The sequence below is a fragment of the Mugil cephalus genome, chromosome 21 (genome assembly GCF_022458985.1).
Source record: "Mugil cephalus isolate CIBA_MC_2020 chromosome 21, CIBA_Mcephalus_1.1, whole genome shotgun sequence".
NCBI lineage: Eukaryota > Metazoa > Chordata > Actinopteri > Mugiliformes > Mugilidae > Mugil > Mugil cephalus.
Genome location: NC_061790.1, coordinates 13811983 through 13830626, shown reverse-complemented (window position 1 = coordinate 13830626; position 18644 = coordinate 13811983). Strand labels below are relative to the sequence as shown.

The 18644-nt window shown below is 42.5% G+C and overlaps 1 protein-coding gene across 3 annotated transcripts in view; it reads left to right on the top strand.

The window, feature by feature from the left end:
• evlb (Enah/Vasp-like b) overlaps positions 1 to 18644 on the top strand; it is a 40114-nt gene that overhangs the window by 20059 nt on the left and 1411 nt on the right. For 2 of the 3 annotated variants that reach the window (XM_047573334.1, XM_047573332.1), the window contains exons 2-12: positions 6906 to 7074; positions 8280 to 8457; positions 13675 to 13741; positions 15622 to 15689; positions 15846 to 16093; positions 16239 to 16336; positions 16486 to 16525; positions 16875 to 16926; positions 17596 to 17653; positions 17758 to 17818; positions 17973 to 18030. In XM_047573334.1, the coding sequence (XP_047429290.1) occupies positions 6906 to 7074; positions 8280 to 8457; positions 13675 to 13741; positions 15622 to 15689; positions 15846 to 16093; positions 16239 to 16336; positions 16486 to 16525; positions 16875 to 16926; positions 17596 to 17653; positions 17758 to 17818; positions 17973 to 18030 (1097 nt within the window). The remainder of the gene's footprint in view (positions 1 to 6905; positions 7075 to 8279; positions 8458 to 13674; positions 13742 to 15621; positions 15690 to 15845; positions 16094 to 16238; positions 16337 to 16485; positions 16526 to 16874; positions 16927 to 17595; positions 17654 to 17757; positions 17819 to 17972; positions 18031 to 18644) is intronic. The other variant, XM_047573333.1, reaches the window with a different exon arrangement.

Sequence of the window (18644 nt, the reverse complement as noted above, 5' to 3'; positions counted from 1 at the left end):
ACTGGTGTTCTCTTAACCTTTGCTGGCATTAATTAGTTAACTACAAGGAAAAAAAAAGCAGTCGTCAATATGAGGCTATAACCGAAGCTCGTTTGCATAATGACAAAAAATTGTTTTCAGTGCTAAATACGGAGCTCAATATCTTTAATACGGTGATATGCACCAACAAATATGTTTGTTTCACCAGTCCATTTTTAAATGGATGGAAGCAACTGGCCACGTCTGACCGCTGTGTAACGTTGTCGCTCATGATGATGTGAACCTGATATAGTTACAGTTGATAAGTACTCCTGGCTGTGAATGTTGCTGTCTTCTAGCGAGACCTCCAGTTCGCAGAATTTTCCCTATACGAAGAATAAAAGCATGTCAAAACAAAGTTTCAGGATATCAAACTGCCAGAACATTTTTGCGGAGCAAACGTGGCTGACATCCAACACAGCAAGTACTAGCTTCATAGGAGCTGCCGCAGCTGCAAATGGGACAGGCTCCTTCTGCCAGTGTTGGTGCATCTTTCCTGAAGATGAGTGTTTGTTGAGATACTCAGGCACAAAAATGAGTGTCCGTCGACCAAAGTGGCTCCTCATCATGCCAACTGGGCTCAGGAGGCTGGGCTGCAGCGACGATTTAACACCATTTATCCCATTTTCTATGAAAGCCGAGGTTTAATTCAGGCTCAGTCTCATTACTCATGTAGCTTTGCTCTGGCACGCTTATAAATGTTTAAGCTGTCATCTGTTCTTTCTGCTGTATGCAGCTTTGCATGTTTCATGCAGTTGATTCTCACATGCACACCAATACACACGCACGCGCTTGCTTGCATATACAAGAAGTTTCATTGTGCACCATTTCTGGCTACTCTGCAGGCAGAGGATTCTCCCTCATTCTCCTCCTGTCTAGGAAAACAGAGAGCATTTTGTAAAGGAGTTTGACAAAAACACAAACAACTTGTGGTGACGATTGTTCTGCCAGCTAACTCTCGGGTTTTGGCTGTTCCCTCGAAGCAGCACAAAGGCACTTTCTGTCATCGGTCCTACACTTTCATTGTCCCAAATACAAAAAAAATAAAATAATCCACTATCTTAAGGCTTACAGTGATTAATTGTTATGAATCTGAAACAGTGATAGAATAATGACACTATGACTGGTGGCTTTTGTCTGTTCATTCATCTGAAGGGAGTTTGTGGAGTAGCATCTCTCGATGAGGTTACAGGAGAGATGCGAATCGGTCTGTTGAGCCACTATGACAGGAGAGCAGACAGTGATATTAACCAGGATCGCGGGAAGGAGCTAAATCTTAGCCTGGGAGTAATGTGATGTAAAGTTCGCCTGCTCTCAAGGTTGCTGCTACAGTGTGTAGTATTTCAATATTTGGTTTATGGATGACTAAGTTTGTATGTCAGCCAATTTCTCCACTGTGGATCTGTGACCTTTGAGCGTCGCAAAACACACTTATGTCCGACTGACAGCTCACATTTAATATGCAAATCCCCGATCACTGATGACACAATATGTGCCTTTTCACTTCGCTCACTCAAAGTGACTCACAGTACATTTACTCTAGTGTCAGGCATCAACTGTGTGTTGTGAGTGTTTTTGGGAGTCGGCATATTTAAGCGAAAGTATATGCTTTAAACACAGTGATTTGATTTCCATTGTTTCACAGTTTTTTGTCCCTCTTATTGGTGATGCGTCATCGGGAGGTTTACTACGTATTAACCTTCTGTTCTGGCTTCAGCGGCATCCCCGGACAAGCTAATCCATCAAATCAGTTTAAGGACATTTTGATCTCGTAATGACAGTCGCTGCTGCCCGGTAGCAGATTTCCATTTACGGTCAGCCAATTTGTTTGATTGTATTCTGCACCTGTTTTTGTCGAACTTGGGACCAGCTTGCAGGTTGCAGAAGGTCTTCACCTGATTTTGCTACCACAGAGGATGAAGAAGGTGCATATAAAAGCACAGCTTACACGCATGTTAAGTTCTAAGTAAAGAAGGAAAAGTGGTGCTAACTCTTATTAAATGTTAAGATAGAAACAACAGAACTATCAAAGAGAGTCTTTACATTTTACTTTACGCAGTTTGATAAGCATTCATCCAGGTTCTGAAATAGCAATGATACTGTGATGACTTAAAACAGTTTAACGTAGTAGTATCAGTCGCTAACTGTTTTCCCTGAAGCAATCAGTGGTTGTGTTGTCTGCCGTCTCTCTTAAACATTTTATTTAATCCACCCTTATAAGAAGAATATAAGATTTGACTTATATGCCTGTAAAACTAGGTAAAAAAAAAAATCTTTATTTTCTGATGATTTCTCCACCAGGCGGCTATGCCTTTGTAATAATTTCAGCACCTTTCCTGTCCTCATACACAGTACAAGTGTAGCTTAGATATGAATCTGCACTGTTCTCATACACAAATCTGCATACTGCCAGTGCATGTGTGGCTATTTTAAGCAGATTCCTCTTTGTTGTTAGCGTTGTTGCCTTGAGCGCCGAGGCCCCAGAAAGTGGAGCAACACAATAGCTTTGATGTTGTGATGTCTGCAGGGTGGTGTACTGTAAATGCTGCAGCACAGCCTGCTGTGCCGATGGAGGATCGGAGGCATATACAAGACCCCCTGACAGCACAGATTAACGTTGGAGACACAGGCTGGACTGTCACATGCAAACACTCGTCAGCTGCTGACAGTCACAGCGTTTCACACAAGGAGAGTCGCGCACAACTTCTTGAGACAAGAGGCTGGTAGTAATTATGTAATCACAGATATAGTTAACTCGCTAAGTCGCTCACCATCTGGCCGCTTCTGCTGATTTATTAAAACTCGGTATCAATAAAATTCTAAAAATAAGTACGTTATTTTCCCAACACACAAAACAAGGTCACGCAATGACAATAAGTCACATTCAAACGTGAAATTCAGCTCACAAATCTCATCAAAACACCATTACTAAGAAGTTATTTTGCTAATCTTAAATTCTCCCTCTATTTTGGCAGATCGTCTGAAGAACAGAGCATCATATTGCTAATTAGGTTCCTTCTTCTTGGGCTCATTCATGCGTGTGATTCCTAAAATACTTCTCTCGCTTCTGCTTTTTTTTTCTACCCATGTTTCCTCTTCTCTGACAGCTCGCAGTTGTGCCGTTCATCACGTATCAGGGGAGTGATGCTACAAGAGTGAATCTAGTGCAGGCAGACAGGAAGTTTGGCAACAGAAATAGAGAGGGGAACGTAACGCGTGACACTATCGGTTACAGTGAATGAATGTGACGAGGCCAGGTGTGGGCAGATTGTTGTGTTGCTGAGTCTGATTGCTGGGTCTTTCTTTCTTTCCAGAATATATGGAGAGGGATGAAATAGCTGCGTTTGAGTGAAAATGGCATCTCATTAACCCTAAAATGACCTAAACCCTGTGAAGAAAAGCTTCATGGATGTGTGTTGTGTGGTTTTATTTGTGTCCATGTGGATTTCCTAGAGATGAAAAAGGAAAGAATGAGTAGGTGTCTGTATTTAATTGGTCTTTTCAACCCTGCAAACATACACTGGCGTGAATGAATAATTCATGTGTTTATCCTCACAGACTCTCATTAGTCTGACCTGGGACATACAATCACACAGACTTATTAACTCAATATGTTTGATGTCAAAGTCATTTAAGCTGCAAATCAGGATGACCCGGACACTCCGGGATACATGATTTATTTATTTATTTATTTTTACATTTAGCTTCCTGCTTTCCTTAAAAGTCAGCTGCATGAACGTTGAAAACTGCCTCATGAGTTCAGAGAAAATTCATCACAGTGAGAGGCTGAAAAATAGAAAGTTGTACATCTGAGAAATCTAGAGGAGAGGTGCAGCCGTGATATGGCCCACCAAGCATCATTTCTGTATGCGTTTGCTCTCATTATCTGTGTTGCATTTAATTGCCTACAGTTGAAGTCATCACTGTCTACGCTGTCAAGGTTATGTTGCTGGAATTATATGTGCTGCTATACTGATTATCTAGCTAGAGGCAGAGTTTTAATGAGTGAGTGCATGCACACACAGCCACAACATTAAAACCACTGACACGAGAAGTCATTGATCATCTTGACAATTCACTGTTCTGCTGGGAAACTTTTGGACCTGGCATGCATTCATGTGGATGTTATTAAGACAGGTGCCACTCACCTAGACCAGACCACGTACCCCAAACCCCATAGCAATGACACTCCTTGATGGCAGCGTCCATCCCCACCAGGATGACACAGACCCAAAAATGGTTCAGGAACAACTCAATAAACACGAAAAACGACACATTGTGTTGACCTGGCCTCCAAATTCACCAGATCCCAAACTGACCCGGTATATGTGTGATGCACTGGAACAGGCCTGATCCACAGACGCCCCTCCCCTCAAGGCCCCCACTAACAACATTCTGCAGCCAGATAACGCAGGGCACCCTCGGAAGACCCACATCAATTCTCGGATGAGTCACAACTGTTTTGGAGGCACGAAGGAGGTCATAATGTTATGCCTGACTAGTGTGACCCCACTGCATCAATCTTTCTGCCGTGGCAGTGACTGGAGGAGGAGAGGATTCCCGAGCAGCTCTCTGAGATTTCTGGGTCTGTCCCTGTCAGGTTGCATTTACTGCAGCAGCCGCTGGTTTCAGCCCAAGGAAGTGTCTTTGTGCATATGTGCACATGTGTGCACTTGAGTGTATGCTGCCAAGGTAAATTCAGAAGTATCTAATTTATTCATGTCCGGTGCAGCAATTCTTAATTTTCCAATGGATGTGGAGAGGAACAGTCTATATGACATTTACATGTGTGCGTGTACGATTGTGTGTGTCCCATAACTGCCAATCAGGAAGAAAAGCAACTTCTTGTTGCTTCCGCTCTTATTTCTGTCTTTCCGCTCATCCACTCCATCTATTTCTCCCCGTCTCTCTGCTCAAGTCTCTTCTAGCATAGGAACCTCATTTATTTATGCTTCTGGGCCTTCGATGCCATTTCTAGCTTGCTGCAAGAGCTCCTTTTTAAAAATTAACAGAGTCGACAAGTTAACAAAAATAAATTAAACACATCTTGCCTGCTGGTGTCAGGGCCGATTTTTGAGTGCAAACGACCAGTGCAAGACAACGCAGACATGAAGAGTAAAGGCACGACCTGGGAGAAAGCTATGCATGCCTACTGGCAGCAGGGTAAAATATGAAGCTTTTATGTGATATTGTTTGAAGAGATTGTGGATCTGCATGTTTGAACTCCTTCTCAATCCTTCACTTTGAAGTGAAAGAGAAGTTAGTATTGTTTCCTTTATCTCAGTGTTTGCCTGGTTCTTTCTTTCCATGTATTCTTTTAAAAACTGAAGCATTGCCAATTGACTGGATTTGTGCTCAGGGTATTCTCTATCCTGTAGGTGCCAGTGACAGATGCTACAAAGAAACTTAAACTTCCTTTTATTTCTGTCCCAGTCACCTCCAATACTGTTGCATAAGTTATAAAAATTGGTGCATTAACATTTCTTTGAGTCATAGTTTAACATTTTGGGGAAACTGTCTTGTTTCTATTTGAGGCAATTAGCCTAGTTTAGCATAAAAACAGAAGTAACTAGCTTTAAAAATACCTCTCTGAGGTTAGCTCGGTGGTGCTTTAAGCTGAATGCTAACAATAGCAACCACCTTTTTTTAAGCAAGTATAATGTCGATCAACATTATTTGTCCTGCTAGCATGTGGCTAATATTTGCTCACCAAACAGTATAGTTGATGGAAATGTCTGGTGAACATAGTTCAATATTACACGCAATGAAAATAAAAATAGTATTTGTTCCACATTCCATTGCGCCATGTTGCTAGCATGGTCAAAAAATTTGACCTGACCTGATATAATATAATATTCCTTCATCATGATATTCCTTCATCATCATTCATCATGTATGACGCGCTCCTATCTTCCTGAACCATATGCTGCATCTAGACATGACTCTAAAAGCCAAGAATTTTCCCTCTTTCTCTTTGTGCTCTCCGTCTCTGACGCAGCGCTTTCACTCAGCCTAAAGGCCTGATCCACTAATTTTAGCTTGGCAAGGAGGCAAAGACACAGATGGGACTCTTCTCATTAATCTCATTTGCAAGTCAAAATTGTTTCTGTTTCTCCCCCGTGTTTTCCCCCTTTATTCTTCGTGTACTACCACCTTAATTCCTTCTGTCCTCTTTGGTTTGCTCTGCAGATACTGAGCACATTCCTTCTTCAGTAGCGTGCACGGAAAAGGTTGCGAAACATTGCTTTGTCGTCGCCGGCTATAGTGCTGTTTACGATACTGACATCTGTGTATGTTACAGTGAGGAAAAGAGGGCAAACATTGGTCTGTGATTAACGTGGTTGACAGACGCACACTTGAGGTCACACACACACACACACACACTGCAACCACTCCTCATTAAGAAAATCAACAGATGTTGGACAAGCGCTTGATTACATTTGGATTAGACTATTAGTGTAACACGGGATTAGAAGAATTGTTGACTTGCTGACCATAATTGTCTAACTTACACACTCATACAAACAGACTGGAGACAGTTTAATAGTTACATGACAGGCTGACTCCTGAGACACCTAGAAATACCAGGAATACTATTGGATATAGTGTATCTGTTGAGTGGTGTACTCAGCAGCGACTTCACTGCTTGTGTAAGGTTTACTTGTGACTAAACTAACATGTAATCTCTGGAGGTTTGTCAAGCCAAAGGCTGGTTGATTATGAGTCCAGACCAGAAGAGGGAAACTATTCCTTCTTACCTCTAATGCTAAGATAGAGGGAGAAGAAGCATGGAGAAACATGCAGGTTTTTTTTCCTTAAATCAACTGTTCTGTGGATGATGCATGTAATGAGCTCTTCTCTTTCTTCCTTGTGTTTGTATATTACAGTGAGCAGAGCATCTGCCAGGCGCGGGCCTCTGTCATGGTCTACGATGACACCAGTAAGAAATGGGTGCCCATCAAGCCAGGACAGCAGGGGTTCAGTCGCATAAACATCTACCACAACACTGCCAACAACACGTTTAGAGTGGTGGGCGTCAAACTGCAGGACCAGCAGGTAACAGACGTGCTGACATCGCTGACATGCTGCTGAGAAGCAGCTGCAAATAATATGAGAGTTAATTCCAACCATACATTCGCAGGAGAGTGACATTCCAATGTGATGTGGGAGGATTGCAGCATACAGAACGTTCAGGCCATTTTGGGTCGTGACAGAGATTTCTTTTGAAGTAAATAGCAGGATAGGATGGTTGCTGTGACTGAAGGAAAGTTTAATTCTCATGTAAAAATCAAAAATGCCTTGTACATTTTGTCTAGGTGCGTGTTTGTGTTAATGTGCTTGAAACTCACTCTAATCACTAAATGTCTCATCTTAGTCAGTTTGACTTGATTCAACTCTGTCAGTCTCTCCAAAGACAACAGCTCATTAGCATTGTGATGTAGCAACCAGACATAAGACACACGTGAACGTCTGGGTTGTCAAAGATGACAGCAATAAAAAGTGGAATTGACAGCAATAAAGATGTCTGAGATCAGCAGAAGACACACAGAGACTCATTTAATGAGTATGATTTGTAATGCTGTGTCTACGGTGCCTACAGTTATAGGTATATAGAAGCATAAAACCCAAGCCCTGGCAGAGGCTCCTTCTTTCACCAGCAAATACTAGAATGCGGTTCTATATGCTACGCTAAAAATAACACAACTGAATACATACATCTAAAGGTGATAGAAGACTTTTTTAAACTGTGAGTACAGACGTACATACATGCTATTCTCTGCTGCTTCATAAATCATCAGTACACCAGGGTAGGACTCACAAAACAAACCGATGATGTCAGGGTAGAGCTGCAGAAATAAATCATAGCCAATAATATTTTTTTTCTAAGAAACAGCTCATGATGCGAGCTACATAAAACCAGTTAGAAAAGCAATATACAGCTTTGCTGCCAATAATCTCTGGAACAAAAATGTATCTTTATATTGAGACTCATAAAACGCCCCACAATTCATTCAGAATCCACAAGTCCTTTCACGCTCAGAGCGATCAATTCTCTGGCATTTACAGGACCTTTTCTGGCAGAAACACAAGGGGAGTTATGAGAATACCAATCATGTTGTATTTATATCCCCACGCAGCCATCTGTAGATTCATATCAGCTCCCAGATAAAGAGAAAGAATGGGTGTTTGAAATCCACTCACAGGTTTTTCTCTTACAGCTCTGTCTCTCTGTGTGTCCTCCTCTTGCTCGTCTCTCGCAGGTGGTCATCAACTACTCGATAGTGAAGGGCCTCAAGTACAACCAAGCCACCCCAACGTTCCACCAGTGGAGGGACGCCAGGCAGGTCTATGGCCTCAACTTCGCCAGCAAGGAGGAGGCCACCACCTTCTCCAACGCTATGCTCTTCGCCCTCAACGTCCTCAGTGCTCAGGATGGAGGTGCGTTTTCCCTCTGTGCGTCACACTCAGCGGACAAGTGGAGAGCGCGCGTTTCCCTATTTTAAGATGCACCCGCGGACTCATAATTTCCTGACATATAACTGCGTCATGCCTCCCAAGCAGAGGATCACATGAGCACGCACAGTTGATTCAAAGCTGAAGGTGTGGGAGTAAACACAACTTGGGAAAAAGTGCATGTCAGCAGCTAAAATGCTAATCAGCATCTGGATAGAGGTTAAATCTAGGGTAGGGGACGTGCCTTGCATCCTAAAAAATGAATATATATATATATATATATATATATATAGAAATGGGAAGTAGTTGTCGAAGTAGTTTGTAAGGATAGTCAAAAATTACTATTATGCATATTAATAACGCAGAGAGGTGAATGGATAAAACTCACCGCAGTCAAATTATTCTTGCATTCACACCACATGTGAAAATAGCTGGGAAGACCGCCTAGTAGTTTATACATAGTATCTTATATACCCACTAGAAAACCTTCAAAAAACTTCATAATAATGTCATCTCCTTAAATATGTACCGTTTGAACAGGACACACTGTCTCATTCAATGGTTTTGCTTGTTTTTTATGTTTTCTTTCCCCATGAAACGGATTGAGAGAATACCAAGGATGAGCAAAGCCATCATCAAACCAAAGTGCGGCGACTCTGAAGAATCTTAAATGTGTTCCAAGTGGAAAATAACTAAACCAAAGAAAAACAATTGAATGAGAAAATGCATCCAAACATTTGACTGGTACTCTATTTACGGAAATACTTCCATTAGTGGGCCATGGGCTTTTCAAGTTTGCTTGGTAGATTTGACAAGATTGTGACTGGAGGGATTTCTAGGACACTGCGTTTTTTGTTAAAGACATTTTTGTTACCTAGTTACCACAGTATTGAGTCTTAAAACATACTTTAGATCAGCTTCGTCTGGCCACCTACTCCCCGGTACTGTACGCTTGTCCTGACACGGCATCTTTAGCAAATGATGACTGACTACAGATGCTGACACACAGTGAAGCAGCACTCCCTTCGGGCGTGACAACACCCGTCAAAGAGCTATTGAAATTAATACGGGTGCACTGTAACCACCAGTCTGAGAATATCACTCGGTCATGTAACGCAGATGTGATTAATAACATTAATAACAGCTGCATTTCATTACGGCCACTGCTGTGGCTTCCTGGGACTTGTCAGTGGAACAGAGCTGCCGTTAATGTTATTAGTTCTGTCTGGATTTTTTTTCTGCTGTGTGTCAAAATGTCCGCTGAAAAAAAAAATAAAGATCTATTAGAGATTTCTACCAGCAGCAGATAAACATGCAAGACAGGCGATCTCATCCTCCAGAGCTGTGTGTGTACATGTGGCACAAAGAGAGACGGACAAATGTGAATAGAGGAGTGACGGGACGAGACTGAGAGACAGAGTGAGAGTACATCACAGTTTGCCAGACAGCTTCAGCAGCAGCGTGTCTCCCCCTGCAGTCCCCTCCAGCCGCTTAATTAGAATGAGTCATTGAGAAGATCTCCCCTGGGTCCCGTGCTAGAGAGCAGATCTTTTCATCTGCCTAATAACACGGGACGGGGAACAAAGAGGCTCGAGTGACAGCGGCCAAACACAAGTGCACACATACACTTGGAATACACATTTGAAAGACAGCGGTGCAGATGGCCCGAGAGGGAATGACAATACAGCAGTGACACCAGCTGCAAGAAAAATACAGTGTGTTGATTGATTATCACTCACACTGCAGGGAACGCGCAGAGAAGCTCATTTGTTGTGAAGTAATGACTTCCTGTATTTTGTGTTTATGTGAACCCCTCCAGCTCATTACATAAGGCATATTCTCACTGTACAAAGGTGCACTCATAACAATAATTTCGTCTGTCTAAGCAGGTGTTCCTACACCCTCTAGTGGTGGGGAGGTCAGAACCTTTCCTTCTCAATGTTATAGAGAACACTTTAAATAAAGTTAAAATTTGGCTAATACGTTGACTAAATACCAGTGTGATTAACAGCGATGAAATTTTATTCATGTTTACAATCAGCTGATAAAGACAATTTCCAGGTATGACTGCTGTGTAGATCGCTATGTGCTCATTGTAACTCCACAAAGGGGAAGACTATCTGTTTTCCACTGAATTTTCAATTGCAGTTTCCTCAAACGATGAAATCTGTTACACTGAAATTTACATTTTACACAGATTAGAAAGTTCATTCTTAGAAACTACAACATTTTCTAACCCACAAATAAATGTTAAAAAAAAAAAGCTGTGAGGTCAAATTCCCCTTGTACAGTACAAATGCACACTTGCAGTATTATTGAGACATTTAATACAACAGCTCACACAACAACCAGGGATGCGTGTGGACGTGCTCGCTGTAATATTCGTGCCTCTGAGCGGCATTAGGCTTCAGACCAACCCAACCTTTTGAAACGTTAGCCAGAGATGCTCGCTGCGCTGCTGCTGCTGCTGGTGTGGGTTACATGAAGATGACAGGTGATACTATTGCTGAGCAGGAGAATGGGAGGAGGGGAAAGAGGCAGGCAGGTGAGGTAAAAGTGGAACTGGAGAGGGAGGCGATGGAGGAGGAAGGAGAAGAGGAAGAGGAAGGGCAGCGGGAAGGCGAGAGATGGTCAGGGGCGAGTGGCTCTGTCAGTGCCTCTGTGTCTGCTACAGCCGGTTTCTCTTCTTCAGCATGTCGTGTAGGTAGTAAAAACTCTGTGTGACAACTATGGTTTGAAGTTTCTGTGTGCAGTGTGTGTGCAACTCTTGAGCAATTAACAATTAATTCACTTAAGAATCATTTGGTAACAATGTGAACTAATCCACCTGGATTCTGGTTCTAGATTTCAAAAAATCAAGTTTTCTGTTTTATTCTCGTCAGTCTAAACAGAATTTATCAATGATTTAATTACTTTGAAGCACTTTGAAGATGCTTTTTATGATCTAAGACCCTGTAGTGTCCCACATTGTTTGGACATTTTATAGATTAGGTGATTAATCCATGCACAGTCTGTGCATATTTGTGCATTGCAATGGACCAAATGAGCAAACTCTAACTAACCAACTAGTATACTTCTACATGTAAGTTTTAAAAAGGACAGAGTAACATGACACCAGCCCAGTGTGAAAAGCAGACAAAACATGATGTTGTTTTGACCTGATGGCAGACGCGACCAACATGTACTCCCGTTATATACCGTAGAGTGTGAGTTTAAAGAAACATATCGGAATCCAAGCAGGCCTTAAAGTATCCATATGTTTGTACAGCTACTTGTGAAAGATTTTATTTTTATCCCTTTTTTCCCACCACCATCCTGACGAAGGCTACCTGGTTTAAGAGATACTGTATCTCACTGGGAACTTCCTGGCTTGATAAAGACTAGATAGATAAATAAAAGTTGGCAGTAAGCACACAAATGGGGGCAAAATAGAAATCCAGTGGAAATGTTTACACTGCCAGCATTCAGAAACACAACATAAAAAAAAAAAATAGTAAAGTTAGATGAGTTGACTTAAATGTGTGCGTCCTCATTCCTCCTTCAACATTTTTACGTGTGAATAAATGTTGCATGCACAGCCCTACACAAGCAAAGATAATGAAACAAAGCTGGTGCTTGTTGGCATTTCAACAACTGTGTGTGTGTGGGATAAGGTATCTGATAGTAGGCATGAGTCAGGCCTTTTGTCAACCTGTGTTATTTCTGGGTTCCTGTTACTTGATCAATGGCAGCCATTAGCGCCCGCGGCCCGCCAGAGTCATTTCCATTAGGGATGCGAGCAGTCCAGAGCATCGTCAGTGAGCACTGACCCTGAAAATGGCTTGTGTAGGGTTGTAAAACTGTAATGTAAGGAACACCTTCTATTAGACGGAGGGGAGGACGCGGTCTTCCCGTCCAAATGAAGGACAATTTTCTGCACTTCCACAGCTCACCATTAGAGTTTATGAGGAAAGCCATTATAAATCAGCGCCATAAAAGTGGAAGATTTCTCTTTTGCTCCAGTTCTTCTATCCTATTTGTTAAGTCTTAAAAAGAGCTGGTGCTAAAGCTTCTAAAGTCACTCTCATGGTGAACAATGAAGATCAATACTGTGCCAGAGGAGTTCGGCGATAAGAGCAGCTTCACTGAAAACTGATTCAGTCAGATTCGATTGTAATCCCCGAGCAGACGTCCTGTTGCACTCATCTTATCGTGTCTTAAATTAATTACGTTCCCTATCTGGATTTACATCTGCAGACCTCACACACGGTGTTAAAGGGATTACGCTGCAAGTGCGCTGCAGCTCCTATCATGAGAAAGAGGGAAGTGAAAGACCGACTGAACATGCAGTACTTTTCATTGTGAGACTCATTTCCTCTGATTTGTGTGCATTAATAAAGAGACTGCAGATCCCTTGGCGCGTCACATTCCTTTCTGATTACACATACTGTAGATGGTGTACCTAGAGTATGTGTTTTAAAAAACGTAAAACTCTGCCCTGTCTGTGAACCTCGACTCTAAGAGCAGATGTTACAAAAGCTGCAGGGTGTCGTTACTAACTCTGCTCCCTGAAAAGGACTGAAACTCCTCTGTTTCCAGTTTAGGCCAGTCTGCTTGGAGAGCGTAAAACACGCATAACTTTCCATAACCCATCGGCAAGTTGTATTTCATCACAGATCTGGCTGACGTTATGGGCCTGTGTGTGTTTGTGCTCATTTTAGTGTTCTTATGTCATTACACATATGGTCCCCCCCACCATGTGAGCCAGGTTCTGCTCAAGGGTTTTCATCCCATAAAAATGTCTATTTCTTGTGACTGTTTCCTCGGTTCCTGTTCTGCGAGGTTAAAGCTCTACGTTCTGTGAGGCCTTGTTTGGTTGTTGTTGGTGCTGTATAAACAAAACTGAAGGAGTAAACAGAAGATCACCGTGACTTCAGGGTCAAGCAACTGTGGATCATGTTGTTCTTGCCTTCAACACTATGAGTAGAGGAATCAGTTTACGCCAATTAACGCAGAGTGAGGGATTAATATGCTTTTCATTACACATTACTCATTATAAAAAAGATAAGGCATAATGATCATCTGCTGTTTAATTCCCCGTCATTTGGTAGTTAATTGTCTTGACTGGCACTAATTTTAATCATCAGTATAATACTGGTAATGGATTACTAAGGCCAGCTCCACTTTATCTGCGTCTCTTTCTCCTTTTCTGCTTTCATTTAGGTCCAGCTCTCCAGCGCCAAGTCCAGAACGGGCCGACTTCAGATGAGATAGAGGCTCAGAGAGCGAGGTAAAAGCTATTTACTGGCAGCATGTGAATGTTTAAAGCTTCTCGCTTCCGAAGCACTTCCACCCACGAGGAACTACGTTCTCAGTTTAGCAGCGTCAGCATCTCCTGAGGGACACATCTGGTTCTGCTACAGCTGTGACCAAAACAGTACAGGTGTAGTCTGTGGAACCAAAACAATGAGCTGAAAGATGCCAAAATGCTCATGGGATTCAGTGTCAGTATAAAACGTTGAGAAACGTTCACGTGACAAAACCATTCTCGACAATTTCAAAAGCCCATCTGCAAGAAAGCAATGCGAGAGTCAGAGTGACACTCCAAAGGCTGAATTATTGAAAGAGATAAATGATTCTTTGCTATGTTGAGAGCTTCCTGCTGGCGATGTGTCGTGAAGTGCCTGCTTCCATATTTTCCTACATGTTTAATGTCTTCTCTTCAGGATATTTCGCCGGATTATCTCCACACCAGTGCATGAACTTTGAGTGCCCTCTGTTAGGATTAGGGTGGTAAACGCCGCCCCATGTTAATGACAACCTGTCACACTGAGGTAGCATGAACTTAAGCAGCAGAGATAAGCAGACAGCTGCCGTTAGCGACTCCTTTTAAGAACGTCTCAAACACATGAGGGTTTTTTTCTGAATCAAAGTGGTAGATTGAAGAATCCAAAATGCATGAGTGATATTCATATTGATGCTTGGTGGTGGTGGTGGGGTGGGGGGTTAAATGGTTTACAGTGTGGCCTGCCTGACTGCCACAGCTGCTGATTTTCCTCTCTACCCTTCAGAGAAAGCCTCAGGCACAACTAGGTCTTTGTAGCCATTTTTAAACCTGTGTCAGCCGTGCCTATTGGTCCATCTGAACACCAAATGCCAGGGCTTAAGAGAACAAATATGATGGGAGTTATGCCTCTGTCTGATCCCGTGTGGTTTAAACGGTTTCTCCGGCACAAAGGATTACGGCTGCGATTGTGAAGGGAGATTGTGTGCTTACGTATGTAGGTTCTTATGTGCGAGTCTGTGTGTTGCTGTTGGTGGACGCAAATCAATTTGGCCGAGCTCTCTCCGGTGGCGGCGAGGCGGTACTGCTCAGCAGCTCTGCTCCTGCTGCATGCGCTGCCGTCACATCGGGGAGGCTGCTGTCTCAGCACTTCTCCTGTCCGCCACACAGCTGGAAAATTCCACTTCCCCTCCGCGAGCTGTCTCTTTCGTCCCCCTCTCCCGAGCCGTGACATACATATGCTTCTCACATCAAAGATAGACGGGCATGCGAGGTTTGACATGGGCAAGGAGGCGGGCTGGAGGTGGATGGATGCGAGGTAGAAAGACATTCACGCTGTGATAAAGACTGTGCAACAGTGGCGGGTAAATGATGAGCGTGTGGAGAAGTTTGCTTCAAGTTACGCAAAACTACCTGCAGCGTGTTGACTGCGAGACGGAAAAACATCCCATCTGCTAGAGCTTAAATTCATTTTTACACAAATTAATATAAACTAGAACTAAGGCTAGTCCCCAAATCAAATTCAGCGTTTGTGTTTTTTTTACTAAATCAAGTGCAGATGGATGCTAACGTCGCTCCGTGTCTGTTGAATGTGTATGTATATGAGAAGGCTTCCAAACGTCATATCAGAACATCCAGACTGCTTGAAAATACACTGGCAATAAAAATAACCTAAAAAGAAGAAGAATCGTTGCCGTATTCGTTGTGCAATAGATCGGGCAGTTCAAATCCCCTGTCACTACATTTTGAAGTTGTGCAGCCTTAAGGAGAGAAGACATTTCCTTGGCTATTAGTGTGGTCGGCTGAACTGTTCCTGGAGGCCAATGATTTAGTTTAAGCCTTTGTGATATGACGTTCCCAGCTGTGTCTCCTTCCTGTCCCTTTAGGCAAATGATGGAGCAGCAGCAGCAGATGCAGGCGCACATGGAGCGGGAGCGACGGTCCTCCAACTCAGGTACACACCGGAAGGGCACAGGTTGCTCATGATAGAGCGCTTCCTTCACGCACACAAAAAAATAGTTTGCTTTCTGAAGTGCATGAACCCAAATACAGGTGCAGCCACTTATTGTATAAATCGAGTTTGTTTACACGTGTCGACCTTTCCCTCCAGGTTCTCCTTTCCAAGGCCACCCTGCTGTGCTCTCCGTGGCCCCGCCAGTAGTACCTCCGCCAATGAACATGGGCGGACCCCCTCCGCCTCCACCCCCACCAGGCCCACCACCGCCCTCAGCGGTGGCGCCCCAACCTCCCCTCCCGCCTCCACTGCCCATGGGCGGAGGGGGTCTCGTGGATGAGCCCCCGGCGCCGACGGGCCTCGCTGCTATGATCGCCGGAGCCAAACTGCGTCGTGTTCAAAGAGTGAGGCACAAATTTGTGCTTGATGTTCTGATCATACTTTTTTAAGTCACAGCGGATGTAACTGGATTACCTCTCCTGAACGCACTTCAAAAGTTTACCATTTCCTCAAAGTAACCTCTTCTCTCTTCTCCTCTCCTCTCCTCAGAGTGAGGACAGCTCGTCAGGCGCCAAAAGCGAAGCCAACCGAACAAGCGGGGGGAGCGGAGGTCTGATGGAGGAGATGAACGCTCTGTTGGCACGAAGGTCAGGGCAAAGAACTGACAAAGCAAAACGCTCTCATAACTGCTCCCCAGAGTCGTTAATCAGCCTTTAGCTCCAGATCCACGTTTCTTGTTATTACACCGCTAAAAATGAGTTCCTTGTTCTTATCTGAGGCTTCTTCTTTCCCCCAGAAGGAAAGCAGCTTCAGAGAAGCCAGAGGACAGCCAAAATGTAAGTGAAATGAGAGCAGTGATGGTTTGCAATCCCCGACGCCACTGCTCAGTCTGTGATATGCTGTGATCGTTAGGGTGATTATTTAGATACGTGTCAGGATAATGCCAATTCTGATTATATCACACACAGATGACCATCAAGCTTGCAGTTAAACACACAGAGGAAAGAAGTCATTAGTTCGGGGAAAAAAATCTAAAAATAATCAGATTAAAGAAGGCTATACTGCTTTAATGCAGATTTGCATTATTCCTTTATATTGCCGTGTCCATGATGATGATGATGATGATGATGATGATGATGTGTTTGTGATGCTTATTGAATTCTTCTTATTATTTTTGGTTTTTAGGATGACCCAAATTCTCCATCACCCAGCACTAGGAGTGGACAGAATGCCACAGGTGGGACCATTAATCTCAGTAAACCATGACCATCTACATATGTACAGTGTAACGCATGCATGTGTCTTGGAAGGTTTATCACGGAGGGAATTGTGTAAATCCAACCTGTGCCAACCTTGCATAGCTGCACAGGGCTCCAAGTGTGCTCCCATGGATAGGTTCAATGCAAAGAACAAATTCCTAGGGCGTGCGTAGCGATATACATGGCAAATAAAGCTGCTTTGATTTAATCTGAAATGTAAAAAAATTAAAAAGCAAAAAAATGGAAATGTACAACAGTGCAATACTAATGAGATAATTAGGAAGATGAGAGCATCATTACATGCACATTAGCATCCTGGGTGTAATCTTGTTGACAAATGAAGAAGCTTGGCTATTCATATCCCTGCTTACGTGGTGATAACAGTGTCCAGGTTTCTGATCCTTTGAAAGCAAAAGTTAATTGAAAACAGGAACAATGATATAATTTATTGTATTCTCTGGTCATATTTTAGATATTACACGATTCACTGTGATATACAAAGTACTGCACCTAGTATCATCAAGTGTATTAAAGCAAAATGAGAGATTAGCCAGATATTTTACATACCTGAGCATAACTGTGATATTAGTGCTATATGTGGTTTTACTGTTAAGAAATTTCATCTTACCTTGTTCCATGTCATCTAGATGGAGCAAAGAAGCCCTGGGACCGAGCTAACTCTGCAGACAGGTCCATGGTTTCAAGGTGAGAACTGAAAGCTCCTCAACTCTGTGGATACGTCTGTGGAGTAGAACAACAACAGTCAGCGTAAGAGAGAATAATTTCTTTTATTTCTTTTTATAATGCAGGGTACGACCCGTAGGGAGTGGCAGCGACACAGACTCATTAGACCTCGATAGAATGAAACAGGTAAAGAAAACACGAGCTGTATGGACTGCATATTTAATCAAGATTCAAAGGATCATTTGAATGATTATTTCACTTGTTCCAGAGATTCATGATGTAACTAAAGAAATCTGTGACATATTGCAAACTATTACGGTTTTTGTTTGTGCTTCAATAGGAAATCTTGGATGAGGTGTTCCGTGAATTGCACAAAGTGAAGGACGAAATCATCGATGGTAAGTTTAATTTTGTCTCGCAAGCCTGGAGAGGGTAATCAGTCAGCCTGTTGGAACACCGTCTCTTTCCTAATTTATGTTAATGAATATTTAATTGGAAATCTACCCAGAGGGACTGAGGGAGTTTGGTAGTTATGTACAGATGTAACCACTAGGTTGCACTAGATTCCCATGGACATTACATACAGGTGTAATATACAGGGACACAACATTTGGAGAAATGGATCATTTCTGGATTTTCCAGGATACATCAGTGTTATTATTTTATTAGTTATTGTATAATAGTGTAATAGTGTATTTTTTTAATTAGGTAAAAATGTTGTATATTTTATGTTTCCTCTGATCCTTAAACTATTACAAAAATGTACACTTTAACAACAAGTACAATACATTACATAGTTATTATGACATGTTATAGGAACAATAATACTTAAAAAGATCATTCTGAAATTTGGATAAATTGGTTTTTACACAGTAGATTGTAATAAAATATATGTTTCACAAACATGTACACTACCAGTCAAAAGTGCACACCAGTACTTTTGACTGGTAGTGTAAATGTATATTGCTATGCAGTGTTGTAATAAAATACAATACTGTGCAATAATGATAAT